Source organism: Podarcis liolepis, assembly GCF_965112155.1.
Source record: "Podarcis liolepis genome assembly, chromosome: 10".
In the NCBI taxonomy this organism is placed as follows: Eukaryota; Metazoa; Chordata; class Lepidosauria; order Squamata; family Lacertidae; genus Podarcis; species Podarcis liolepis.
Genome location: NC_139562.1, coordinates 72,844,680 through 72,871,281, shown reverse-complemented (window position 1 = coordinate 72,871,281; position 26,602 = coordinate 72,844,680). Strand labels below are relative to the sequence as shown.

The 26,602-nt window shown below is 43.0% G+C and overlaps 1 protein-coding gene across 3 annotated transcripts in view; it reads right to left on the bottom strand.

Annotated features, from left to right (window-relative positions):
• Nucleotides 1-26,602, bottom strand: part of FRMD4A (FERM domain containing 4A) — a 412,586-nt gene that overhangs the window by 347,352 nt on the left and 38,632 nt on the right. The window contains exon 1 of one of the 3 annotated variants that reach the window (XM_083464153.1): nucleotides 1,235-1,428. The exons of the other annotated variants lie outside the window; for them this stretch is intronic. Coding sequence (XP_083320279.1) covers nucleotides 1,235-1,267 — 33 coding nt within the window. The 5' untranslated portion in view covers nucleotides 1,268-1,428. Of the gene's footprint in view, nucleotides 1-1,234; nucleotides 1,429-26,602 lie in introns of those variants that run through there. 3 annotated transcript variants of the gene reach the window in all.

The window sequence follows — 26,602 nt, the reverse complement described above, 5'->3', positions numbered from 1 at the left end:
ATTTTGCAGGAGCACCTGGGGCCAGTTCTGTCTGCTGCTGACTCTGTTCCACACAGCAGGCCACGGGCGCGACTGAGAGAACGCCAGCAGAGACACTAAGGATAAACCTGACTCCCCCCTCATAGCACTCACACACATACTTCTGTTTCTTGGTCACATTAACTGTGACAGAGGACCATTCAAGGTGGCTCTCTCTCCCATGTACGCACACACATAATGTACATATGGGCCCATGCTGGGGTTTTGTTGAGGTGCGTGTGCACTGCTGTGCCCATTCCCCCAAAGCAGCTTAGCCCTTGCCTCTTAGAAGGCTGGGTTCAAGTCTTGCCTCTACCACTGTGTGGTTCATTGTATGGCTTTGAACCAGTCATTATTGCTTCGTCTCAAGGCACTTCAAACCGGGACCGCAATGCCCTCCCTCACAGCTTTCCTATAAAGCACATTATAAAGCATTAAACAAAACAAAGAAATGACACCAACTAGTTTTATTCCACCTTATTTAGATCAGTCACTCAACAAACTTTGTGAGAGGCATGTCAACATGACTAGTGGACCACCAGCATTTTCACCTCAGCAAAATGCCACCACAAGCTGTAAATGTAAAATCAAGATTAACACAAACTTCACTTCTATGGCATTCTCTTTATTTCTTAAACCTCACTGCATTAAAAGAAATCATTGAGCAGCTTTCTAGCGTAAAACTCAAAGGACAAATAAAGCCCCGCTTCGAGCAAGTCCTCTTGTACCCTTTACAGTCTCCCAGCGCAAATTTGGTCTCTTTCACACAAAAATGCTTTTGCAGCAGATAGAAGTAAACAAAAGCTATGTCGATTCCTTGCCTAAATGCCATTCTGCTGTCTGAAAAAATGCTGTTCCTCCACAAATAGCAGTAACAGTAATAATCATTATAAGCCACACAGCCCACAGCATGATGTGCAGGGACCCTTTCAACTGAACAGCTCCCCGGGTGCGCACAGTCCCTGCTTCCCACACAACACAATGAAAAGCATCCCGACAGGAAACCCACAGGGAAAGTGTGAGCGGCTAAGGAGAAATCCTTTACAAAGGAATCCCTCTGAAGCAGAGGAAGAGGAAAATGAGGGGTTTCTCCTCCTTTCAGCCATCTGGCTGCCCTCCTCTAAATCAAAAGTACAGATTCACAATAGACAAAAACTGAGGCATCTCTTCCACACACTTCCTCTCCCCGGGAAAGCATTGAAATGCATCTCCTTACCTTGGTTCTCATGGGAGAGAGAAGCCCTTCCATTTTGCTTTCTTCCTCATGCCAATCCTCTTTTCTCCAACTTAGTTTCTCTCTTTTTCTTCTTCAAGTATCCCATATGATGAATGAAACCATGTCCAAACCCAGCAGCGACTTCCCCTCAGAGAAGCTGAGGCAGCAGCAGCAGCAGACCTGCCTGCCTTCAACTCCTCCTCACTCTGCGCTGTGAGGAACACGGGGCCAGAGAAGCCTCCTTCTCCCTCCCGCCCTCCCTCCCTCTGTGCATAATGTGCCTGCAGCTACGTACTATAGTCACTGACAAATGCTCCTTCTATTACGTAATGCGTTCAGCAACAGGAGATCTGAAGCAAACCAGAGGGATCAGGTCACGCAGGACAAGTGGAAGCTATGGGCTTGTCTCTGAGCATCTGTGGCCAGCGGAAAGCAGCCTGGCCCCTCCGATCAATCAACTGGAGTCAAAGGAAAGGGAAAGGAAAATCCTGATTGCCAGAACTCATGAGTAGCAAGTTTCCTGGGTGCTTTGGATCTGTTTTTGCCTTAAATCTGAACACTTCCTTCAATTCAAATCTGAACCTGCCTTCAATTCAGGAACACAGGTAACACTCAACGTATGGAGGGTTAAGTAGTTGGGGGTCCAATTATATAATGGGGGGACTGAACTAAGAATGAATAAATCTGTGAGTTTCAGTTTCTCTTAAATTCCGTACACCACGTTTCCACATGTCTGCAATTGCAAAAAAAGTCTTTGCAAAAGTCTATTAGCATTATACTGCATATTTATGCTAATTTACATATCATTGTATTAATTTGTCTCTACTATATACATTCCTGCCAACTAGCAGTTTGAAAGCACGTCAAAGTGCAAGTAGATAAACAGGTACCGCTCCAGCAGGAAGGTAAACAGCATTTCCGTGCGCTGCTCTGGTTCGCCAGAAGTGGCTTAGTCCTGCCAGCCACATGACCCGGAAGCTGTCTGCGGACAAACGCTGGCTCCCTCGGCTGGTAAAGTGAGATGAGCGCTGCAACCCCAGAGTCGTCTGCGACTGGACCAAACAGTCAGGGGTCCCTTTACCTTTTTACTATAAACATTTTGCAAGTAATTTCCATTAACATAGTGCATTTTTGTATGTTATTTTTGGCCAATATATACTTTTTAATGCACACTTTAAAATACGGTAAGCCCTCAATTTATGCAGAGGTTACAGGCTAGGGATCACGCCTAAAGCCAAAACACATTGGGTGCAATGACTTTCCCCCCAGATGCCCACCCCCTTTCCGCCCCTTTCTATTTTTTTATTTTTCCAAGTGCATAAAGCTGAATGTGCACAAGTTAAATGTGCGTAAGCTGCAGGCTTACTGCATACGTATTTTCACACAAGCTTTACAAGGGTTAATATCAAAACCTATCTGCAGTGCCAGAACTCATCCACGAAACACTGAGAAGCATCTGAGCATAGATAAAGTCTCTCTCTTTCTCTCATTCCCTCTGCTCTCGCATGCCTGGGACTGGGGGAGGTAAGCAGGGCAAGCACAAACTCCTGCATCTTCAAAATTAAACCTTGATATTTGCTTTACAAGTGTGCAAATAATATTTGATAAAGGATCGCCTAATCTTAGTTGAAGGTTCATCACCTAACATTAACAATGGACTTATTTTGCACAGTGCTGAGAGGCCACTGCTCAGAATTACTGGTAGCTTTATGTTATCAAGATACTATTTCCAAGAGACAATAAAATGAGAGAATCACTTTTTCAAAAGAAGAAAAGAAAAGAAAAAAGCCAGAGGCACAGCAAGACATTATAAGAGCAGCCTGGGCTGCCTTGATATCTGCCCCCCCCCCTCCACCTGCCTTTCCAATGCTGTTTGTCTACTAGATTAACTCTGTGATTCTTTTTCTTCTCCACCCTAAAGGCTCTTGCTTTTTGCACTATCTTCCTCTTGCCGCTTGTGGGTTGCTAAGGCGTTCCATCTACTGCTGCACCATTAATATGCATTCCAAAATAATGATATTGCTCTTAACCATTTTCCAGTATGAATGCAACTCCTCATTGAAATGCAAAGCCATCTGACCAAACCCATGCTCCCGGACACGTTTGCCAGAGCAAAGGAAATGCTTTTGCAACTGTTATCAAACATATCCATTTCTTGTAGCTCACTTTGTCATTTATATTCAAACCGTACTTACAAGTCTCTAATAAGTGATGCAGAATAAATCACATGCATGCACATCAAGACTCCACTACATTGATAATGATTTACTGACTAGTAACAGGATTAATATCCAAGGCGAGACTTGCAACAGCAACACTTAACAGTGACAGCCGTTCACTGATATTGGACATTAGAGCCATTCATTTGGTTTTACTGGAGTTTCTATGTTGTACATGAAGCGTGATTAGGATCAAAGCCTAAGGGCATCCCCATCCTAAATACTGTATATTTACAGGGAGATGGGAGGAGAAATCATTTCCCTGCTTCTTGTTTACTGTCCTGTAACCTGCCCAGGAAATGTGCACTAATGGGCAGTCTTCTTCTTCTTCTTCAATAATAATAATAATAATAATAATAATAATAATAATAATAATAATAATAATAATAATAATAAACTTGTGATCTGTTTTTTTGCCAATTGTGATGCCAACTCTAGTGACAACAGGGATGGGTGAACTGTCAATTTTGGTTTTTCATTTTGCCAATCTTAAATCCAGTTCTCATTTCCACTTCTGTTTGCAAATTCTTCCCCCCACCCCAAATTCCTCATGAAAATCCACACGCATTTTGGTGCAAATTTATTCCAATACACACATCTTTTAATGCACCTTCACCTTATATGCACAATATTGCATAGGATTGTTCCAAAATATAAAGCATTTTTATATGTTATGTGCGGTAATGAATATATTCATATGCAGGGTTTACTTTCCAGTACAAATTACTTGGCTGGAGAACTCCCTTACAAAAGTCAAAGAATTCCACATTTCAAAGAACGGCTGCATTTCAGTTCGCATATTGTTTCCCAAAGTGACAATTAGGTAGATTCGCTTTTATATGTGAACTGAATCTAATTTCTCTTGCATCGCTAGTGGCAAACAAGCCACACCATGGCTGCAAATGAGACGGAGAAGCCAGCAGTTGGTGGTCTGCATCTTTCCCAAATGGCTAATTTCCCCCAATATACCCTAAAACATGGAAGGCCATTAAATCTCTCATTAAATGCATCTAGCATCTTGTCAGAGGTCACAGGATATGTGAAGATAATGCTCCAATTTGTTATTTTTACTTCCTACAAGCATTTGTTGCTGTTACTGCAGCCCAAAGACTTCCAGAGCAGGTTAGAGGCAAAACCACAAATAACTGTAATAACAGCAGCACAGTCTCAGATAAAACAGAACAATCCCACTATTATTTAGCTTTGAGTGCTAAAAATGAGCGCTCAAAAGATCTAATCCAGAGGTGGGTGGGTAACCTGCTGCCCTCCAGATGTTGCTAGACCCTAGCAGCACAGTCAATGATCAGAGATGATGGGAGTTGTAGTCTAACAATATGCCTAACATCTTGCCCACTCCAGGCCTAGGGAAATAAAAAGAAGTCATGTCCAGACTAGATGACAGTCATGCACTTCATGTGCTGCTGCTTTAAAGATGGTCCAGAAACTTCTGCCAATTTGAAATGTGGTCACCAGAGTCCTGATAGGGGTACCTCCTACACTAGCTTCTAGTGCATTTCCAAGCCCAATTTAAAGGGTTGGTTTTAAGCTTTCAAAGCCTGCAATGGTCTGGGCCCAAGCTATCGGGTGGGCTGCCTGCACCCGTACCGTGTTGCCCATGCTCTGAGATCCTAATCAGGGAATCTCTCCATGTGTCCAACTCCCAGGGTTGTTGGCAGGTGAGAGGGTCTTTTCTGTGGTGGCTCAATACCTTCTGAACACCCTCTCAGTAGAACTGCTTATGGCATCAGCTACACATCAGGCATTTCAAAAACTAATTTATATTTTTTTTGTCTGGGATGGAGGCAGAAATATTTTTATGTTATTGAAGTTCTGTCTTTGTTTTTAACTCTGTGAATCTGTTTTTATCATGGCTTTTAGTAATATTTATTTTTTTACATGTAGCTTGTTTGTTTGTCAGTTGCTTTGGGCAGGCCTTGCACCCAGAAATGCAGCCTATAAATGTTTGAAAGTACAGTCATACCTCGTGTTGCATTAGGTTCACGTTGAGTCTTTTCAGCTTGCGAATGCGGCAAACCGGGGAGTGTATACTTCTGGGTTTTGCCCCGCGTGTGTGTGCAGAAGCGTTCTGTGTGCTTCATGCATGAACAGAAGCGTTCTATCAAGCACTACTCTAGTTGCAGACTTTTCGGGATGCGAACGGCACCCCAGAATGGACCGTGTCTGCAACTAAAGGTACCACTGTAAATAAATACATTTTGAAAGGGTTGGAACCTGGAGCCATAAAACCTTTCTGGGAAAAGTATTCCACAAAACCGATGTGTAACTGAAGGAAAGGTCCTTCCCACTGGAGAAGGTGGGAGAACTTGAGAAAAGATCTCCATCTTAAACCTCAGGCAGCTTCGCACGAGTCAGAGCCCCAGCCCTGCTTCGCCCTCACAATTTCTGTTTTCTGATTCCATGGAAGGCCAGGCACATCCAGCAGGCATACTAGAGCACGCACAGAGTACAAACGAGGGTTTTGAAAGTCTAATGAGAAAACACCTTTGAGCAGCGCCAGTCCTTGCGGTCACCGGAATGGATGTGATGGTGGGGAGCAAGTTCAAGTGCATTACAATCTTCCGAACAAGCAAGGGGGGTGGCTCTGCGGCCGGCTCTGGCTGGGAACCTCCTAGGCCTCCTTCGCCCCCTCCCACAGCCCCACACATTCCCAAGGTTTCTTAATGAGGATAATACAATGGGCTGCTGCTGCTGCTGCTGCTGCTGCTGCTGCTTCTGGGCTCCATTTCATCTGCATGCTGCTTGGTGATCATGTGACTGGGCAGATTATCAGCTGAACAAAAGGAAGCATCAAGGGGTTGCCATGGAGACGTCCAGGCAATCTGACTGTCGCTGGCATTGTACAAAGATCTAAGAGTGGTGGAGGGAGACATGCTAATCACCCACTGCAATGTATCATTTTATTTTTAGCATATGGAGCCTGTAGAATATTAATGTTGCTTTTCCTTTGCACTATGCTTTTCATTCATAAATTTATGAGGTTTTATTATTATTTCTTCTTGGTGTGGCTCCAGAAGACCAAAGGGGAACACCTTCGCTTTCAATAGCTGGCAAGTGTGGGCGGGGGCAGCGGGGGGCGTATGTTAGAAGAAATGTTACAATCCAAATGATAAATGAATGTTTCTCAAATATTTTTTGAGCTGACCCCCTTTTGAAATTTATTCCGTCTTCTGCCTACCCTGCCTGCCCACTCACCACAAGCCAGCATCTATTCAGCGTATGTGCACAAAGGAAGACCCCAAAAGGGCCAGGGGGAAAGTCAGCGGCGTAGCGTGGGTTGTCAGCACCCGGGGCAAGGCAAGTAATTTGCGCCCCCTAACCCCTAACCTGCCGCTGCTGCCAGCTTCTTCTTGCTGCTGCCTGGTCTGGTCTGGTGTGGTTCTCTCCCGCGCTCAGCGCTGCGCTGGGCGGCCGCTGCACTGGAACAGATAGTCCCTCGCTCTCTCTGAGTGAGCCAGGTAGGGGCAGAGAGCTGCGAGTGCGAGCGCGCCCCCCCCAGATGTTGCGCCCGGTGCGGCCGGCCCCCCCTGCACCCCCCATGCTACGCCACTGGGGAAAGTCGACACAAAAGTTCAACAGATACAACAAGAGACAGAGGCATTAATACTAGTCCTGTCAATCCCAGTGTGTTTTGAGTGACTGGCTGTTCATCAGGAGACAATGGCGATTTCTTAGCTGTCTTATCCCAAACAGAGCTCCCAATGACAGCCCACAATGGCATCAATGGCATCAATAATGGTTTCTGCTGAACCTGTTGGATTTCTGTTAGAAATCCCTTCTCTCCGCCCCCCTCCCCAACAGATGAACATACACTGGTGACAACTTTGCCCTCATTTTGGCACCAGACAAAGCTGGTTTTGTTTTCCTGGGCACCAATTATATTATCTTGATAAATCTGCTTTTAATATATTTTTGTCATTTAATTGTTGTTATTTATACTTAATTGTTAATCTCTTCAGGAGTTCTTAGTGGAGAGAGATATACAAATTTAATGAACCTTAATAGGTCTTAAGCATACACATTTTGTTGAAACTGACACATTGCTTAGCAACAAAGCTAAGAAAAGTAAACGCCAGTGAAGTTGGCTAAAATAGGATTTATATATTTTTAAAAACAAAACTGCTGGGACCATTAGCCACATGCAACCATGATTAATACCTTGTTTGCAAAATGAATGCTGATTTGCAATCAGATCTAAGAATGTGCTGATATAGCCACATCTTAGGATCTAGTTACTGCAGAAAGTTAATTGAAAAATTAGGCTAACAAGTGTTAGCCTAAGAAGAAAGACAGAGAGACTAAAAGTCTCATTATCTGATCTAAATTTGTTAATCCAAGCAAAGTAATAAAGATCACCAAAGCCACTTAATAAGAAAGTCACTTCCCAAGATGTGCTTATTCATGCCAATGATTTTCCATAATTAAATGGGTTTCATTTACAAGTCATGTGCATTTTGGGATTTTTTTCTGTATTGATTTTTATGTGCCTGGAATTTTCAGTGCAACTATTTAGGTGACTGAATGCTTCGTCTCTTTTCACAAATGATGCTTAAATCAGTTTATGCTTTGCTCTCCCCCCCCCCCCCCAGGTGTAATGAAAAAGGTACGTTTGACAAGAATGAAACCTTGGACTTTTAAAAGAGCTCTTTCCTGCTTTCTCTGTCACATCCTGAACACCTGCAGACCACACATTTTAAGCTGAAAGGTGTTATTAAAAACCTGGCAGTTCTCAGGTGACTGAGTCCAAGTGGGTGCTAAAAATTTCTAACTGATCCTAGAAGATAGCGCAGCACCACACAACATTCTGGTGGAGGCAGCACATGATTTTTAAAATTTAATTTGGATGCACACTGGTGTAGAAGTGTATACAGGTAAAGGTTCCCTGCTCTCAAAGGAGGCATTGATCTGAGCACAAAGGAAAACCTCCTCTGGACACAGGCAATTCCTCTCCATCTCTGCATCTGAACCATTCAAGGACATGTGATGGCACAATCACCAGCCTCAGTGGAGAGTGGTTGGGGGGGCTGAGTCTGGAGCAGGGATACACAAGGAGAAGCAGGAAGCCACCCAGGGGGGTTGGGGGAATCCAGTCAGTTGGGTGGGGGGGTATTATTATTGGCTTTAGACTTTCAACCACTTTTAATTATACAACAGAGCAGCACACCAGCAGTTGTGTCATATTAGCAGTCCCCAGCACATGTCTGGGAAATTACTGAGACACACTGCGGTCCTGAAGAAGTGATGCACGGACTGGTTCATCCAGGATCAAAATTCATGATGAAAGCGTCCCATTTCCCTCCCCTCCCTTTTCTTCTATTGACTCCTTCCATCTTCTTCTTTTCTGGGGCTACAAAGTAAAAAGCGCCTTCAGTGTAGGCCAAGAGAAAGAGGAAGTGGCTGTAGAGCTAGATACAGTAGTTCAGGATCTAACTTTCTGTGTAAACAGAGACAAACATTTGTACTACACAAAGAAGATTGCTGTTCCCATCAGCTTCATGCAGCAAATTGGATAAAGCACCCAAGAAGAAATTTTGCTATCCCCAAATCAGAATGGACTTTACAGTGGTTTGTTGCGAGCCATCCCGAAGTCCCAAAGGAAGGTATTACCAATAATAATAATAATAATAATAATAATAATAATAATAATAATAATAATAAATTTTATTTATATCCCGCCCTCCCCAGCCGAAGCCGGGCTCAGGGCGGCTAACAACAATAAAACAGTACAAAAGTACAGCACAAACAAATATAAGCTAGTCCTGTCCGTATTAATGCTGGGCCAGTGCAGAGAAACCCCAGACATGAGGTGGTGGTCACTTAACTGCACGGCTCCTTCCCCATCACTATGTGCTCCACACACACACCAGGTGTAAGGCGACAGAGCTTTATACACCACTGCAAGCACACAATTGGTGTACGAGTGGGAGCCTCTTTTAGCAGTCCAGGGTGAGTCTGGGCCCTGCTATCTTTTACGCTGCTAAATAATCCAGCTATCATGGGCTAAAAAAACTGGTTATTTTGGTGTTTTTTAGATTCCAGTGTCAAGGACGCTACTCTTACCGTTGTTGATATCTATTTCAAATTAAATGCAATTCCTCTAGTTATAGCTTTGGTGAGACACGGCTATTATGTTCTCAGTTAGATTCCTAACATGCTGGCCACTAGGCTCCCTGAAAGAAGGGAACATCTGATACAAGGTGACTTTTCTTCTGCCTTGTAACTGACAGTAAGCAATTTCTGATGACTTACCCACAGTGCAGCTCGGCGTGTATTACAAGAGGTCATGAAACTGAAGCTGAAAAAAAATCACTTTCTGAAAATTCTACGATGTGTTTCCCTGAAACACAACAGTTTCAGAATGGCCTTTAAAAGAATCTACCTTTCTGTGCCCTCTTTTGTATCTTTTCAATAATGACGACTCTCAAAACAGCATAAGCATCTCTGAATTGGATCTTTGAGATGCCGCAAAGACAGGAAGAGAACTCTCTAGCCACAGGATAAAAGAAAAGTAGTTTTGGTTCACATTTGATGTACACATAGTCTACGTTTTCACCCTTCAAGATGTCAAGCAACAAAACAAATACCGTACTTTGAACAATACATATTAACAATGCTAATTAAATCCCAAAGGTATTACAGTTGATTGTAGCAATGTTATAGAATCGTAGAATTGTAGAGTTGGAAGGGATGCTAAGCGTCATCTAGTCCAACCCCTGCAGGAATTTCAGCTCAAGCATCCCTGACAGATGACCATCCAATCTCTGCTTAAAAGCCTCCAAGGAAGAAGAGTCAACAACCTCCTGTGAGAGACCGTTCCACTGTCAAACAGCTCTTACTGTCAAAAAGTTTTCAGTTGGAATCTCCCTTCTTGTAACTTGAAGCCATGGGTTCGAGTCCTACCCTCCAGAGCAGGAAAAACAAGCTTGCTTCACCTTCCATGTGTCAACCCTTGAGATATTTGGAGATGGCCACCATATCTCCTCTCGTCTCCTCTTTTCCAGGCTTAACATACCCAGCTCCTTCAAGCATTCCTCAGAAGGCTTCGTTTCCAGACCCCTGATCATCTTGGTTGCCTTTCTCTGCACACCTTCCAGCTTGCCAACTTCCTTCTTAGATTGTGGCGCCCAGAATTGGACGTAGTATTCCAGGTGTGGTCTGACTAAGGCAGAATAGAATGGGACTGTTACTTCCCTTGATCTGGACACTAGACTTCTGTTGATGCAGCCTAGAATAGTGTTAGCGTTTGTTTTCTTTTTTTGAAATCTCAAAATGCTTAACTTTCGCTTAAGCCTGTATGAAAAGCCCTTCTGGATGAGGCCAAAGGTCCATCATGTGGTCTAGCATCCTGTTCTCACCACGGCCAGCCAGATGCCTTTGGGACACGCATGAGCAAGACGGGAGCACAAAGCACTCTCCCAAACAGCCACTTCATTGTGCCCAAAGTTCCTGAAACTTTGTACAGCTTCTCTCTTCTACTTTACGTTTGTTTAAGTTTTAAGGACACTGACTGGCTGAATTTTGGAGTATTTTTTCTGTTGATGATTATTGAAAGTTTAAAAGCTGTGGGATGCATCCAGTGTTAGTCATATTCAGAGTAGAGCTATTGAAATTAATGGACATAACCAACTTAGGTCCATTAATTTCAGTAGGTCTACTCTGAGTTGGAGGCACCCCTGCATTCCTGGCTGGAATGAGCATCCTACTGTACAATTTCCAAGAAATGGTTAGTGTGCCACTGAAGAGAATCACTATTCCGATTAACATTTTTTTAATGTCAGTTTAAAAATAGCAGACCCTCCAAATTAATAGAAAGCTGATATAGGAACCAGAGAGATATTTCAATTCACCCAACATGTCAGGACTGACAGTTCCCAGCAGAACAAGCACTCATGCTTAAGAGACATAAGAGATGGCATTTCTGTCATGTCTCTGTGGAAAAATGATCTGTGCTCCAACAGATGTGTCAGAATTTCCTTCTCCAGTAGCGATGCCTCACATTTTGCTTTTGTTTTACTATACACAACTGTTAGTGTTTGTAAATATTAACACAGGCATTTTAGGTGCTGTTTCTCCAGGCAGCCTAGTAAATCCTAATTGTGGTTCAACGTGGTGTACAGGGAAGCTGCAGAGTCATTCAGATCCTGCAGCCAATACAGAAGAAGAAGCTGTGCCCACAGCACTTCCTCCGACTGCATTGGCACAGTCCAGGCACACTCGTGTTTGGGCACCAGGACCGGCTGCATCTGGTGAGTTCTCTTTTGTAAACAGAGGGGGAAGGAGAATAATTCTCATACTGGGTAACTCATTTCCATATTAGTTTTTCAAAATTAACCATCTGTGCAGGTATACATCCTGCATCATTTCAATGGAAATTTTTGTGGTTTAATAATCCCAATTCATAAGTGCACCAAAGTCCTATTTGGGCCCTCAAGAGGCATCTTGATAAGTCCCTGCGGCAGGGCAGAGGGCGGCACCTGTTTCTTTGGAAAGGGCTCCTGCACCTTGCACGGGGCCCTATCTAAAGCTGCCCACATGCTGGGGAGAATGTCTGCGGGGAAACAGCCTACCAAATGCAAACTCATGAAGACTGCCTCAAAGAGTTGACAGTCACCTGCCTGACATGATGATTATCACCTGTGTTGAATGCTCAACTCGGGAAGGGCCAGAAGAAATTGTTTATGTATGTGACCACAGCTGCCCAAATATTGTTCTGCGCATATTATAATTCTACAATCTGCCTACTATGCATCCTACCCTTCCAAAGAGTTATGCATGTTATGGGGGGCGGGGGTTGATGGTAAAGTCCTATTCACAAATGTCAAGAAACCAAATTGTACTTCCTCTCTGAGTATTAATGCCCTGATCACCCTACTATGTTGCATTAAAACTCTGCAAGGGCAGTATTCCAAACTCCGTATATCTACCCTGTCACTGGAAACAATTAAGGATTTTGTAGATTTCCTGCAGTCTCTCTCAAAAAAATTTGAACATTTTTGCACTAGTCCACTTGTATTCTCAGAATATTTGAAACCAGCTGCGACAAACCATCTTCATTCCCATCCATCTCAACTCTTTAACATGCATACTCATAAAGGACTGTTTGTGCAACCCTAAAGCTGCATAGCCATCATGTAGTGCAAAAGGAGTAGAAAATGCATGGAGAAAAGTAGCAATCCTTTACTTAAAGGATTGGTAATATTGCATCCACTGAAGTGCTGCTGGATCCTGCTAAAATACCCACTTTAATGCAGAACCCTGCTACTCAAAATATGTCCAATGTCCAACCTTGCTTGGAAACAGCAGATAAAAGAACCAAGTCATTGTGGGTGCCAGGTGTTGTGTTTGAGGAGAAATAAATAATCCCATGTAGCTAGATGACATAGACCAAAACTTGTTTTGGGGGGGGGGGGATGTTGGCAACTAGAAATTCTATAATTGCTTGGCCTTGTCTAAATATGCTAGTTTGTTTCAAACATACGAAACAGTGTTTCTCTTCTAGATGAATGTCTATTTGAGATTATTATGCTTTGTGCATCATCCATCCCTGACAAGGTCACCTGCTATATTAAAATGTCATCCCAGCGTCTGGCTCAGGCCATCATCATTACTAATCATTGCCATTTTCACATCCTTAGATGGATCTGCATTGTTGGAGACAAAATTGCTTTTGCATTCCTGCCTTTTTCTGACTCTCTTTACTGGATTAATTTCTCGTCTTATCCCTAGAGTTGCCCTCACAATTGGCGTCTCCATAGAAAGCAGTCACTTGATCCAGAGTCCTAATGGCACAACAAGAGATGGTTGCCGTGAACAGCTGTAAAACCTTTCGCTCAGAGGCCGCCTTGCAAACAACAACCCCCCCCCCCCATTGAGCCCCTTCATAGTGATCTATTTTGCTCATGAAGGGTTGGCCAGTTGAAAATTGTCTCTCTGAGGTTTCGCCCCCACGGCATCTTCCCTGGAAGAAGCTAAAAGATTTGAAAGGCATAATAAAATGCCATTCACTGAAACAGTTTCTGTCCTCCGTGTGTCACAGAATTAAGACCTGCAAGCACACTTGTGTGTTAGTCGCTTAAATATGTTTCAAGGCTTTTGTCTGTGGATGGGCATTTCGGGTTCAGGATTCAACCAGAAGGTATTTGGAGCAAATGTGGAAATGTCAAAACGGCAGGCAGCTTACAGTTACTAGCTGCCTATATTGACTGGATGGTAATCCCATCTATATGAATGCTGCATTTCCCATGTTTGTTTGTTTTTAAAAAATAAGAGTCTCTTGTCATCTCCCTCAGCAGCATGATGCAATCTGCCAATCATCTCCAACAAATCCAGTATGGACCCCTGAAATGTTCAGCCTTAGCTCTTGGGGAAAGAAGGGCCTTCTTGCCTCAGGATTCTCAGGGCCTCCTCTGGAATGCTGTGCTCTTCCCTTCAGATGCCCTCCTTCACCGTTTGCACTCCCAGAATGGAGGTGCAAGGAAGAGAGACATGTCTTTCTAAGGAGTCAGGGCTTTCTCTCTCTCTCCTTCAATGCCTTTTTTCTATCATTTTTCAACATCCAAATTACATTTGCATTTTTTTTAAAAAACTATGTGCATTAGAAAGACTGCCAGACTTAATTGGGGTTGAAGAAGAAAGATGAAAAGATTGTGTGACATTCTGAGCAGCTGGAATTGGCAGTGAGAAAAAGCAGAGGAAATGAGATTGGTGGAAGGGACTGTTTATAGCACAAGACAGTCCATCTGCTTGGAGGAGTGAAAATAAAACAACTGAACCTAAAGAGACTTTGAGGTGTGAACTAACTGCCTACTTGCAAGCAGCAGAAGCAAGAGACTACTGCATTCGCTAGGAATAGGATGTTAGCTCTTCTGCACACAATACAGCATGTGTGTACAGCTGAAATTCTTGTTGCATCTTAGTAATGTACTCAGCTACACTAGTTAAGAAACAGCTATTGGAATGAGCTATAAACATGCAACACCAGATGGCGCCAGAGAGCAGGAAATTTTAAAACACGATTTCCCATAGAGATATTTTCTTTTGTTTAAACAATCTAGTTTCTGACTTATTCATAGCATTTCCCCCCCTGTGTTTGGATTCCTCACCAAATCATTTACTCCACTGACTAGCTGAGCAGACCACACAGATTAACATGATAGGCCCTATAAGTGGCTTTGAACAAGTCATTCAAAACACCCATTCAAAACACTTAGTTGTTGTCTTTCTAGTGGGTCTCATCTAAATCAGAGACAATTTTGTATCTTTGGCCACCTAGAGGATGTGGGAAACACACGTAGCTCGCATAACATATTTTTAAATCCTAGAGGCCCTACCACATTTCAATCACAGTGCAATAAAAACTTTTTTTAAAGTTTTGCTAAGAAGAAAAACAAAACAACAGAGGAACAAAACCAGAGGAAGTGGGTAGTGGAGGCAGAAGTAAATCAGGAAAGAACAAGCCCACATACTGAAGCTTAAGACTGAAGCTTCACCTGCAAAGCGGGTGCCACTGAAATACGTTGTGACGTGGGTTGCATGGCATAAAAGCTGCATCTGATGCCACAATCAAGTGCCACTTGACAAGCAGCAAGATAGCTTGTTGCTCCATGAAATTAAAAAGGATTCACTGCTAACTGTTCCCGGATGGCAAAGGATTAAGGCCCATCTGCCCCTGGAGGGGATCTTTTTGAGAGTGTGACTTACCTACTCTCCAAACTGAGAACACATGAGCTCTGCAGCCACCAAGTTATTATTGGAAAGGTGCTGCTGACTTCATTGCAGAGCCTGAGTTGAGACCTATCAGTCGCACCCGCCCACCAAGCCCTAGACTACCCTCCAGAAAACAAAGCCACTCTCGGAAATGCAGACCCTGACCAGGCTGGCTCTAGATGGGGAACTTGTTGAACCCAAGCTCCCAACAAGGCAACATGTTGACTGGTCAGAGATGATGAGAGTTAGAGACCAGCAACGTCTGAAGGGCTGCAGGTTCATCCATCTCTGCTCCAGAGAATAGGGAATGCTCCAAGGAACAAGAATGGTGGGGAGGAGGAACGGGAAGGAGGAAAGGTGTAGGACAAGCCCTCTCCATGATTATGCAGCCTACACGCTTGCACCAGGAATCCAGGCGCATCCTTTCCTACAGCTTGCTGAGATGCCCTTGGTATTGTCAAACCTCGAACGCAGCGTACTGCATGTTATGGACAATGCACACGACTGGCTCAAGCAACTTGGGGGCCTGGGGCAGAAAACTGAAAGAGAACCTCTGCCACCAAGAATCTCACACTAACTGAGATGTGATCCACTGCTCCACTGAATGGGTCAGATGACCCATTTATTAACCATTCATCCCGATTTGCTAGCACAAAGGTTACATGCAGGTTAGGTTATATCCAATTTTTACTGAACATTTGTTCTAATTTGTTTACAGGGCAGTTCTACACCAATGCACAATCATCCTGATTTGCTTGTAGGGTCTTTATTTGGCTTTCCCTTAGTCACTCGTTCATTCCCACACACTTTTCAATGCATTTCCATATCACTTTCCAAACCGCAAAACCCCCAATTATTTTTTTGTAATGGATTTGTTGTGCTAATGCAACAGAGTCTTTACTTGCACAAACTGAAAATTCCTGTAGAAGTCGGAATCCCTCATACAAAATTGTGACAGCCTGGACAAACCCTTAAGCCCTTTCAAAACTCTGACACCTTTCAGTGGGGCACATGCAGAAGTGGTTCCTGGTCAACAGCAGAGTTGACCATGACAAGGAGATTCATCCCCCCATGACTTTTTCTAAGTATCTTCTTTTCAGAGCCTTTTTTTTGGGGGGGGGGGTTTCAGAGATTCACTGTTTTATCTTTCCTTCAGTCTGACAAAACCCAAGCAACTATGATCACATGTGTTGCCATGGCAAGTGTTCATCCAATATCAGAGCTAACAGTCATGTAAAATCCGCATAATTGGCCCATTTTTGAAAATAACTCAATGCTTTCATGCTAATCCTTGAATATGCATGAGAGGCACAGATGGAAGTGTCCTCCTTTCAGCTGGCTGGATTTTCATTTAAGCCAACCAACAACAAAAAGAAGAGCTTTCAATGGATTTCCGAGAGCATTTTTGCACACACCCTCCCACACACGGATTGCTTTTTCCTTGGAATTGCAAAATTTCACAGATGAGGATTGAAGCACTTATTTTTTAGGTTTGTCAAACACACTCCATGCCAAATCAGGGCTAGGACTTTGCACATTGCTATAGATAAGTAAAGATTCTCTTCCTCTTTTTCTGCTTGAGACATCTAGTTATCATATTTGTGGGTGAGAATTTACCTTCTACCTGTTTTAGTAAGTACAGTCTTAAAGAAAAAAGAAAAGAAAAGAAAAGAAAAGAAAAGAAAAGAAAAGAAAAGAAAAGAAAAGAAAAGAAAAGAAAAGAAGAGTGATTCATATTTCAGGCCTAAACCATACACATATAAAATGTGCCTTCTGTTGGTAAACTTAGGCACTCCTCATTGCATTGGATCTGCTAAGGGAGGAAAGAGTTGATTTATACATTCCCTCAAACACGTTGATGGGATTCTTCCTCAGCTTGAATAAGCACTCAACTTCAAAGACTTACTGGATTGCAATATCCTGTGTTCTCTTTAAATGGCTAGGGAGGCAGGAAGAGAACTACATTCACCCCTTTCTCTGGACAGGAGTTGCAGCCACACCAACAGCTGAACTCACCTGAGCAGGTATAGGGCATACATAATTTAGTGTGCAATTCAGGCTACTTCAGCTTGGTGCCCTCCAGATATTGTTGGACACCCCCAGCCTCCTCCCCCCATGTCCACCCCTGGTTGGGGCTGGTGAGAGTTGGAGTCCAGCAACATCTGGAAGGACACCAAATTATGGAAGGCTGATGCAATTAGGCTCAGAAAACCAGAACTATGGACTCACAAAATAACCTTGCTTATTCCAGGTCCAATTACAAGCAAAACTGGATCCTGCCACACACCCCAATGCTACTGAGACTGCAATAGGCACTAATCCTTCCCTCCAAAACACTCAACCCGTTTACTTTGCGGTGGCAATAGGAAGAGGGTCTCTATTTTTCCTTGTCTTCTCACAAACCCTACCATGCCTGGCATGGGTGCTACTAGGAGAGGGAGGGACTGATGTCTCTGAGTCACTGATGAACTTGTGGAGAGTATCCCAGCCTCTTATTTAGAGGCAAATATTTAAGAATCACCAAAATCTGAACTCCCAAACAGGGAATTATGATGCAGTTTGGCAACTGTGTAGGGAGACGATCTCTAGCTATGGTTTATCTGTCAGCAGAAACCGATCCCTTTCAGAGGACCATCCCTGATACTGAAATCCACATCGGGGGCCCTAAACTGCAGTTTGAGAATGTCAAGGCTGCTTCCAAACCTTGAACTCTGTTTAAATAAAATCAGGGCATAATCTTACATGCAGAACCATCAGGGAAGTCTCCCTATATCCCTTCTTAACCATTCCTATCAGTTTCCTATCCTGAATTCGAGTCACATAACAGGCACAATAAATAACATGCCGTAATATTGCCCTTTGCCTCTCATGTGATAAATATTCCCACTATGTTTACCCTTTGGTGTTTAGTGAAGGATGTGCATCTCCAGGAATCTGTGACTCCACTCTATTCCAGACTGTGCTTTTAACTGCACAATTCCTTTCTGTAATTGTAGAGGGAAGAATGGAAAGGGATTGACTTCTGGAAGACTAACAAAAGCACTTCTGTCTGCCCCCCACCCCCATGGGGAACTGTCCCTCTTGTTTATTTTTATTGACCCAGTCTGTCTTTCCCATTTGATTTGCAATGCCTCCCTCAGCTGCGGTTACCTTGATGGTTCACAGTTTACTGGTTTGCTTTCAAGACTTGCTACGCTAAAAATGCAATTTCATCTCTGATGCCCTGCTTCGTTTTCTCCCCATTCTTCCACTTGAATTGTTTACTAATCCTTGGCCAATGACTTATCCCCAAGGTGTATATATACTTCAGACAGACAAGATCTTGCTGCCCAGACAACCAGAGAGCTCAAAGAACCTTCCCTGTCGTACATACAGCCCTTCCCTCATGTGGAACTTCACTTCCTGGGTCACCAGGAAGCATCACCAGACAGTGCTCTTTTACAGAATTGAAAGTAGTTTCACGGGGGCATCGTGCTAACACTCATTCCCCACCCCCCACAACCATCCCACTATCTACTGTGATCAAACAGGTTTTTTATCTTCTGTGATGCAAACACTCCCTTGTCCTGACATGCTGTCTTGCCATTAGAGACAGGGTGGAGATTGCTGGGGACACTTTCACTAACACAACGCTAGTGCTACATTACAAATAGTATCCCAACCAGCACACATAAGAATATGATCGCAGCCACGCTTAAAACTTTACATATTGCAGTCCTCTTTTCTGCCTCGCATGTGGATCATCACACTTTCTGATTTGTTGACTTTACGTTTATATCCCATCTATTTTCCATCATGGAACCCAAGGTGCGTGTGTGCATGTGGTTTCCAGGAAGTCACTGTTTCAGGCACCAACCCGACCTGGACCAGCTTAGCTTCGGCAAGATGGTGGCCTCATCCTCTGGTGCCTGCAGATCACCCCCTGGGTATGTTATAGGCATGACATTAGAACCAGGTTAAAAGGCTTCTGAATGAAACATTCACTCCGATGAGTGTTGCACATATGCAATGGGTGGAGAGAATTGGGTGAGGAGAGGGGATAATATATATGTGCTGCAAGACATCAACTGGTTTGTCAGATACTATTATGCAGGACTGAAAATGAGGCAGCAAAAGGAGTAGAGTTCAATGCACTCTTTGCCCTGGAAAAATCATCCATGGACCGCAATTTAAGCACCACAGCTGCAACTAATATTGTGCTATAATGCTGGATATCTCATAGTTTGTGCAACTCACTTACTCTGCATGACATTATTTGCATGAAATAGCACACCATAGTAATTACAATTTAGCAGTCAAATTAGAAAGATTTTGATTATAATGACTTTGCATGACACAGTACCCAGCATGAAACATCAGACAAGCATTTTCATTAAGGGTCTGCAAATACCACCATGGGACAGGGATGAGGTTTAGTGCTTTGTTATTATTATTGATTTACAAAAATAGAACTTTGGTTGATAAATATAGCAAGAAACTAATTATGTATTGGTTCTATTTGGCATAGTAGCACCATGTTCCAGCATTTAGAGGGGCACAATCTACATTTAGAAGAGGCCGGTCTTGTAAAAAGCTTTTCTCGAAAAGAAGCTACCAATTCCCCATGCTGAGACTGCACCAGTAGAAGACAAAATTATCTGTTTCTAATTCTATCATAGCTTCATTTTGTACAATCCAGCCCATGGTATTTGCAGCTATGCTCCTCTGAAGTCAATTAAATGAGACCTAATGCTGTAGCCATTACACTGCCCAACTTTTTTTGCCAGGATGGTTGCATCTTCTTCCAAAGTTTGCTCACATGCTGGCATTAGACACCCATGTATGCAGATTGCTTTAATAGCATCATTAGCAACAATGCTAACGATGCACCCCATAGGTGCCAACCAACCTGTTAAAGGAATTATTGAAACAAGTCAATGGGAAATAAGCTTGTAAGTATATGGCAGAAAGTGATCTTAGCTGTCAAATGTCTTTCTCATGCTAGAGTTGAGTACCGTATTTTTCCATGTATATGATGCCCCCATGTATAAGACGGCCCCTATTTTTTAAAACCCAAAATTAAGAAATTAAGTTGTTTAGCTTTTGGGGGTGGGGTCGCTTCCGCCAATTGCTCACCCACCTGCCCGCCACTGCCAATCGCTTGCCACAGCCACTGCCGATTGCACACCTCGCCGCAGCTGCCAATTGTCTGCCTGCTCACCGCCACCAACAGCCTACCTGCCCACTTGCCGCAGCCGCCAATCACCCACCCAATCACCCACCCAAGCACCACTGCCAATCTCCTGCTTGCTGCTGCCATTAATCACACGCCTCCCCCTCTGCATTCACTATCTGTGTATAAGACAACACCTGTCTTATACACGGAAAAATGCGTTACTAGAGCATAAGCAAATAACTTTTGCTTTCCCATAGAGGAGTTAAACAGAACATACACAACTATTGGATAGCTGGGGCATTTCAACTTCTAGGGAGGCCAGAAATCCATTTCAGAAAGAAGCATCATCCCAACCTATTTAACCCCACAGTCAGAACAAGTTTATGTATGCCTGGCTTCTAAAGGGTTTATTATATTTCCAAAATACACAATTGTTTGTGGTAGCAACATCAAATTGTGATCTGTACCTGAGAGGAACAAAGACAACTGGTCTCCTATCCACATGGTGCAGTAGGGCACTACTTACTTACTTACTTACTTACTTACTTACTTACTTACTTACTTATTAATAAATAAATAAATTGTCCAGTAGCACCTTAAAAAGGTAAAGGTACCCCTGCCCGTACGGGCCAGTCTTGACAGACTCTAGGGTTGTGCGCTCATCTCACTCTATAGGCCGGGAGCCAGCGCTGTCTGCAGACACTTCCGGGTCACGTGGCCAGCGTGACAAGCTGCATCCGGCGAGCCAGGGCAGTTTTGTTCTGGGTATAAGCTTTTGTGTGCATGCACACTTCTTCAGATACTAATAAATATTTATTTATTAGTTAAATTTGTATCCCTAGTAGTATTCTAGATCACAGTGAACACACTTTGTCATATGACACGGCTCTTCAGCACCCCAGCTGCAATGTGCTGTGAGAGGTGCCTTCTAATTTCTCAGGAAGATATTCAACCAGAGAAGAAGAAGAAGAAGAAGAAACTCAAATTCCAAAATACACATTAGTCCAATATCTTTGTTAGGCCAAACAAAATGCTATAAAATAGTGTGCAAGTTCTCCAGAGCTCTTCATCAGGCTAGATGGTCAACAAAAGGTAAAGGTAAAGGACTCCTGGACAGGTAAGTCCAGTCAAAGGTGGCTATGGGGTTACGGCACTCATCTCACTTTCAGGCCGAGGGAGCTGGCATTTGTCCACAGACAGTTTTCCGGGTCATGTGGCCAGCAGGACTAAACCACTTGTGGTGAAACGGGAAGCCAGAGCACACGGAAATGCCATTTACCTTTCCGCCACAGCCATATCTATTTATCTACTCACACTGGCACACTTTCGAACTGCTAGGTTGGCAGGAGGGTCAACAAAACAAGTGTGGGGGTACAGAGGGGAATAAAGGAGTTTAATAAAATTTATTTTGTTAAAAATTCAGAGCTAGGCCAGAAAACTGACCCCAACACAGTGAGCCATCTCTTGGCATCCCAGATTTTAACCTCCCGTTTTGCTTAAACTTACATAAAGCCCCCTCAGTTCTTCATAATACATGAGGTCTTACTCCAATATTTCAGACATACAGTTGTTATATAAGTAGTTGTGATATAAGTAGTAGGGGCAAATCTTACTTTCAAAGAGAACTAGCGAAACAGAAAGTTCAAAGCTTACCTCTGCCAAGAACTCACTAGTTGGCCTATTTCCCAGTCTCAGGCGCCTCCCCATCCCTAATACTGGGGACTGGCCAAATGTTCAACATGCAACCCCATCCAGATGTTTTCTATGAAGTGTACATTATTATTATGTTCAGTAACTTTCATCATAAGGAGATTGGGCTAAGTCATGGAGGGATAGGAGCAGTGAAAACTGTCTACTGAGATTTCAGACTTTAGTCCAAACATGACCTGCAGGTGTTAAAACCACAGTTGCACAACAAAAACCACTTGCAGTGTGGCAGAATCCCTGTAACCAGAAGGGGCCTGCACAACAGAGGCAGACTGGGAAATGAATTTCAATTCACTTCCATGAAGAAGCTGATCCCCATCAGGTTAAGATGAGTGGCAGAAGAGCAGAAAAGAAGGTTATGCCCTGAGACCCAACTTCAAATTGCTCATCATGAACAATAAAGTATTGCATCACGGACACTCTCCTTTATGGGAGCCACAGAAGGTGTGGAGTCTCCTGGATGTTATATTATACAGTACATGTTCAGTATCTCCACACAAGTCCAAGAGAAAAAGAAAAAAAATAAGATTTTATTTTCAATGTCCTAAGGAGAAAAATAAAATGTGACATAATGCTAATCATGTTTTTTTTTTTGTTTTTTTCACATATAAAGAAGCAGCTGCAGAATCATTTGAAGTGTGTGTGTTTAGGATTTTTATCACTGAAGCAGGATAATTATCAATAATCAGCTAAGCCTCACTTTTAGAAGATTTTATTATTAAATATGAGCACACTTCTGCACTTCAAAGTCAAATCTGCTCCCCAGTGGAGAAAGCACAGCTTGTTACCAAGCTTGCATGAGCCATTGTGTATTATCTTTAAAAAAAGAAGATTATAATTATCTTTGGTGTTAAAAATAGGACCCGTTCTCCCTCCTCTGAGTCCTGCAAAAAAGTTCCTTCTTTCACCCACTATTAAAGACAAGATCCTGAAAACTTGTTATGAGTGACCTAGATACAAAACAAATAAAGTAGGTACATGGAAATCTTGAGTACCAGGCATAAATGTATCGCTGCTGAATCCCAAATTGCTACTGATAATACTCCCAATGAGCCCGGAAGCCTTGTATTCAGAGGCACTGAGCTATGTGTCCAACATCTCTTTTAATATCAGTCAGATTATAGCAATCACTGCTCTTCACCGTTCATTTCCCCACGCATGAGTTCAGTCTTAAAAGACGCACAAAGCAGGATGGTGCTGAAATATAGGTGGGCATACCAAAATACTCTTCTCCAAAGGTAGCAGGAAAGAGATAATAATCTGTACTGAAAGTGTGCCATAAAAGCAAGATGCAGTCCAAGTTAAGTGCTTTCAAGCCACAACAATTTCAGCTGAAATTGTTAAAGAACATATTTAAATATTTGCCGGTCAAATCAATGAGTCTTGAAAGCATTTAACTTTGGCACAATTGTACAATGAATTATTAACATACAGAGTTATATTTAATGCTGTTTTTCCATTCACAGAAAGCTCTTTTGAGTAGCAGATATTTTCCTGAATGGAGAGTAAAGATGATCAAATTTGTAAATTTCTGTTTCTCTCAGTTTCTCATTTTTGCAATCTTCTGTTCTTCACATTTCTGCATCAGTTTGCTATTTGTTTAAAAGCCCTCATGACAATTTGCCAGCATTTTTGTGCAAATTTCTACTAATATTGACATTTTTGTATGCCATTGCCCCCAATATAATGCATTTTTGTTATTTTCACCAATATATGCATTGTTATGCATACATACATGTTTTTGTACACATTATTTGGTTGGAGAATTGTATCATAACATTCAGAAAAGTGCAAATTTTGATGGATTGCCATGTTTTGCTTCATACATTGTTTCAGAAAGTGTAAATTAGGTAGTTTTCATGAAAATTCAAACCAAAGCAAAATTCATCCCTAATGGGAGGAGTTGGGATGTGACTTTTATAAATTCTTCTTCCCACTACTGCCCCCACCCCCCTTCCCATTATACACTCCACTGGGGGAGAGGCCCCCATTAAAATGTGAAAGCTGGTGTGGAGATGGCAGGAGCAATGAGCAATTTGCAGAAATTATTCCTCTTTCATCCACAGAAAGCTCTGCTGAGTCAAGGAGCCTTCTGTAAACAGGAAGACATCATTAGGATATAGTCACAAACATTCCCCCCATGATTTCTCAACCTGCTTTACAAGAAATCACCTCGTAGAGATTTACACTGATTCAAGTCTTGTTTAGTACTTACACTGACTTGCTCATATATTTCAGCAGAACATTTTAGGCCCACAACTGTTAATATGAAGCTCAGGAAGGAAAACGGTTCATCATGGCTGGCACTATCAACAGAATCTTCAGGAAGTTTCTGTTAAGTTGTGGGTGAACATATCAGACGACACAGCGATTCTTCAAACAGCTCTTGTTTATTCACAGGCCAGAACAGAACTGAGCTGAAGGGTTCAGCCAGCCTGCTTATATAGAGCTCCACTAGAACACAACAGTAACCATTTTCTGTAACTATTCAATCACTGAACGTCACTTTCGATCCCTTATTTGCATATGTGGACCTGAACTATCTACAGTATCCCCCTGCTGGCCCAGGGTGAGAACTTCAGTACATAACAGTTTCTACCCAGTGTTTGCAATTGAACTTGGGTCCTTAGCCATTCAAATCTCCCTCTCCCTCTGGCTTTGGCCCTGCAATCTTATGCCTGGCTGTCACGTGTCACACTGAATCTCTAGTGGAGCTCTATATAAGCAGGCTGGCTGAACAGCTACAGATCGTTTGTCCCAACCCAGCCTGGGGAATGTGTGCATGGATGCTGGCTTCCAGAGTACAATTTCCACGTGCAAATAGGGCCTGCACAATTTTTCGTTATGGCTGGATTGGGACTGTGCACACAATGCTGACGAGATCATAAGTGCTGTCAGTCTTGGCAGCGATCATCTATCTGGGGGGAGTTCAGGAGAACTATTCAAGTCTGTGACTCCCACGGCATGTATGCAAGCAGCAATATTCACACATGAGGCTGATGCGCACAAATTTCTCTGGATTGAGCTCCTGGATGGCATAGAGTTAACATTAGCTTGGACCTGGGTGAAAACACACAAATGAGCAATTCACAAAGATTGTAATACAGTGGTACCTTGGGTTACAGGCGCTTCAGGTTACAGATGCTTCAGGTTACAGACTCCACTAACCCAGAAATAGTACCTCAGGTTAAGAACTTTGCTTCAGGATGAGAACAGAAATCGTGGCGGCGGCAGCGGGAGGCCCCATTAGCAAGTGGTATCTCAGGTTACGAACAGTTTCAGGTTAAGAACGGACCTCCAGAACGAATTAAGTTCTTAACTCGAAGTACCACTGTATTACACATTCAAAAGATCATGAAAACATTTACAGGTCAGTAATTCAGTATTTCAAAATCACAGGCCATTTGACAAAAGACCCTGTTTCCTACACAGGAAGGAGCATCCATGGGTCCAGTAGAATGAGGCACTTGCAGTCCTATATGAACAGTAAGTGGAAGGCAAAAGCAATGTCAGATACACAACACATGTATTTTCATTTTTTATTTTTCTGTTGTGAGTCACCCTGGGATCTTCAGATGAAGGCCATGTACAAATTTAATAAATAATATCAACAATAATTGATTATAAAAGCTGCACACTAAAACAGTTAACAGCAGGGCTCCATTCTAAGATATGAATCCCTGTGGCAGAATACCTTACATAGCGAGTGTAACATGATAGGCATTCTCATGCAAGAAAATGAATGAAAGGAATATCTTGGTTTGAACTCTAGGCTCAAGTGCTCAAACGATAAAGACTTAATGCATTGATTTTCCATTGTGCAAGGTCTTAGGGGGAAAGTCTGATAATGATTGAATCAAGGCTTCACTTGAGTATCCCACAATTTATTTTGAGGCTGTGGTTTTGATGCTTAAGAGGGGGAAAGGCCTTTTCTAGCATTTTAACTTGCCTTGGATACTCTACTGAAATAAATTAATAGAAATCTTGCACTCTAAGGAAACAGACTGCATAAGAGCAGACGTCTCTTGTCTCGCCTGTGCTGTGTGGGCAGAAAGAGGCAAACTCACTTGGCTCTGGAAACGGTTTGGCAGAACAGGATTTCTTTTCACCTGGAGGGGCCACTAGGGGCGCATTGGAAGATGGCTGACAATAACATCTCTCCGACCCACAGGAGGTAATTAGGAGGCTGTGATGGGAGTAAATAGCCTCCCTACCCCCCAGGATTGTGGGGGGGGGCTGCCTTTGCCTGCTGTGCCCTATACCACCCCCGAATTTGTGGGGATGGGGGCACTAGGCAGAATGCCCTTCTGTGGATTTCGGTGCTTCTGGACGCTGTCTCTGATCCGCGCCGCTAGCTGCAAGAACTTCAAAAGGATTAATTAGGAAGAAGCGAATGCACATATTTCAAGGAAGGAGGGGGAGTAAAGACTGCTAACTGAAGAGTTCTCTGAAAAACAAGAAGAGTCGGAGGAACAAGAATCAATCATGAGAAGATATGCCAAGACTCGGTATGGCAAAGGGACTGGATGGGGGAGGGGGAAAAAAACTTTCCTTTCTTTCCTC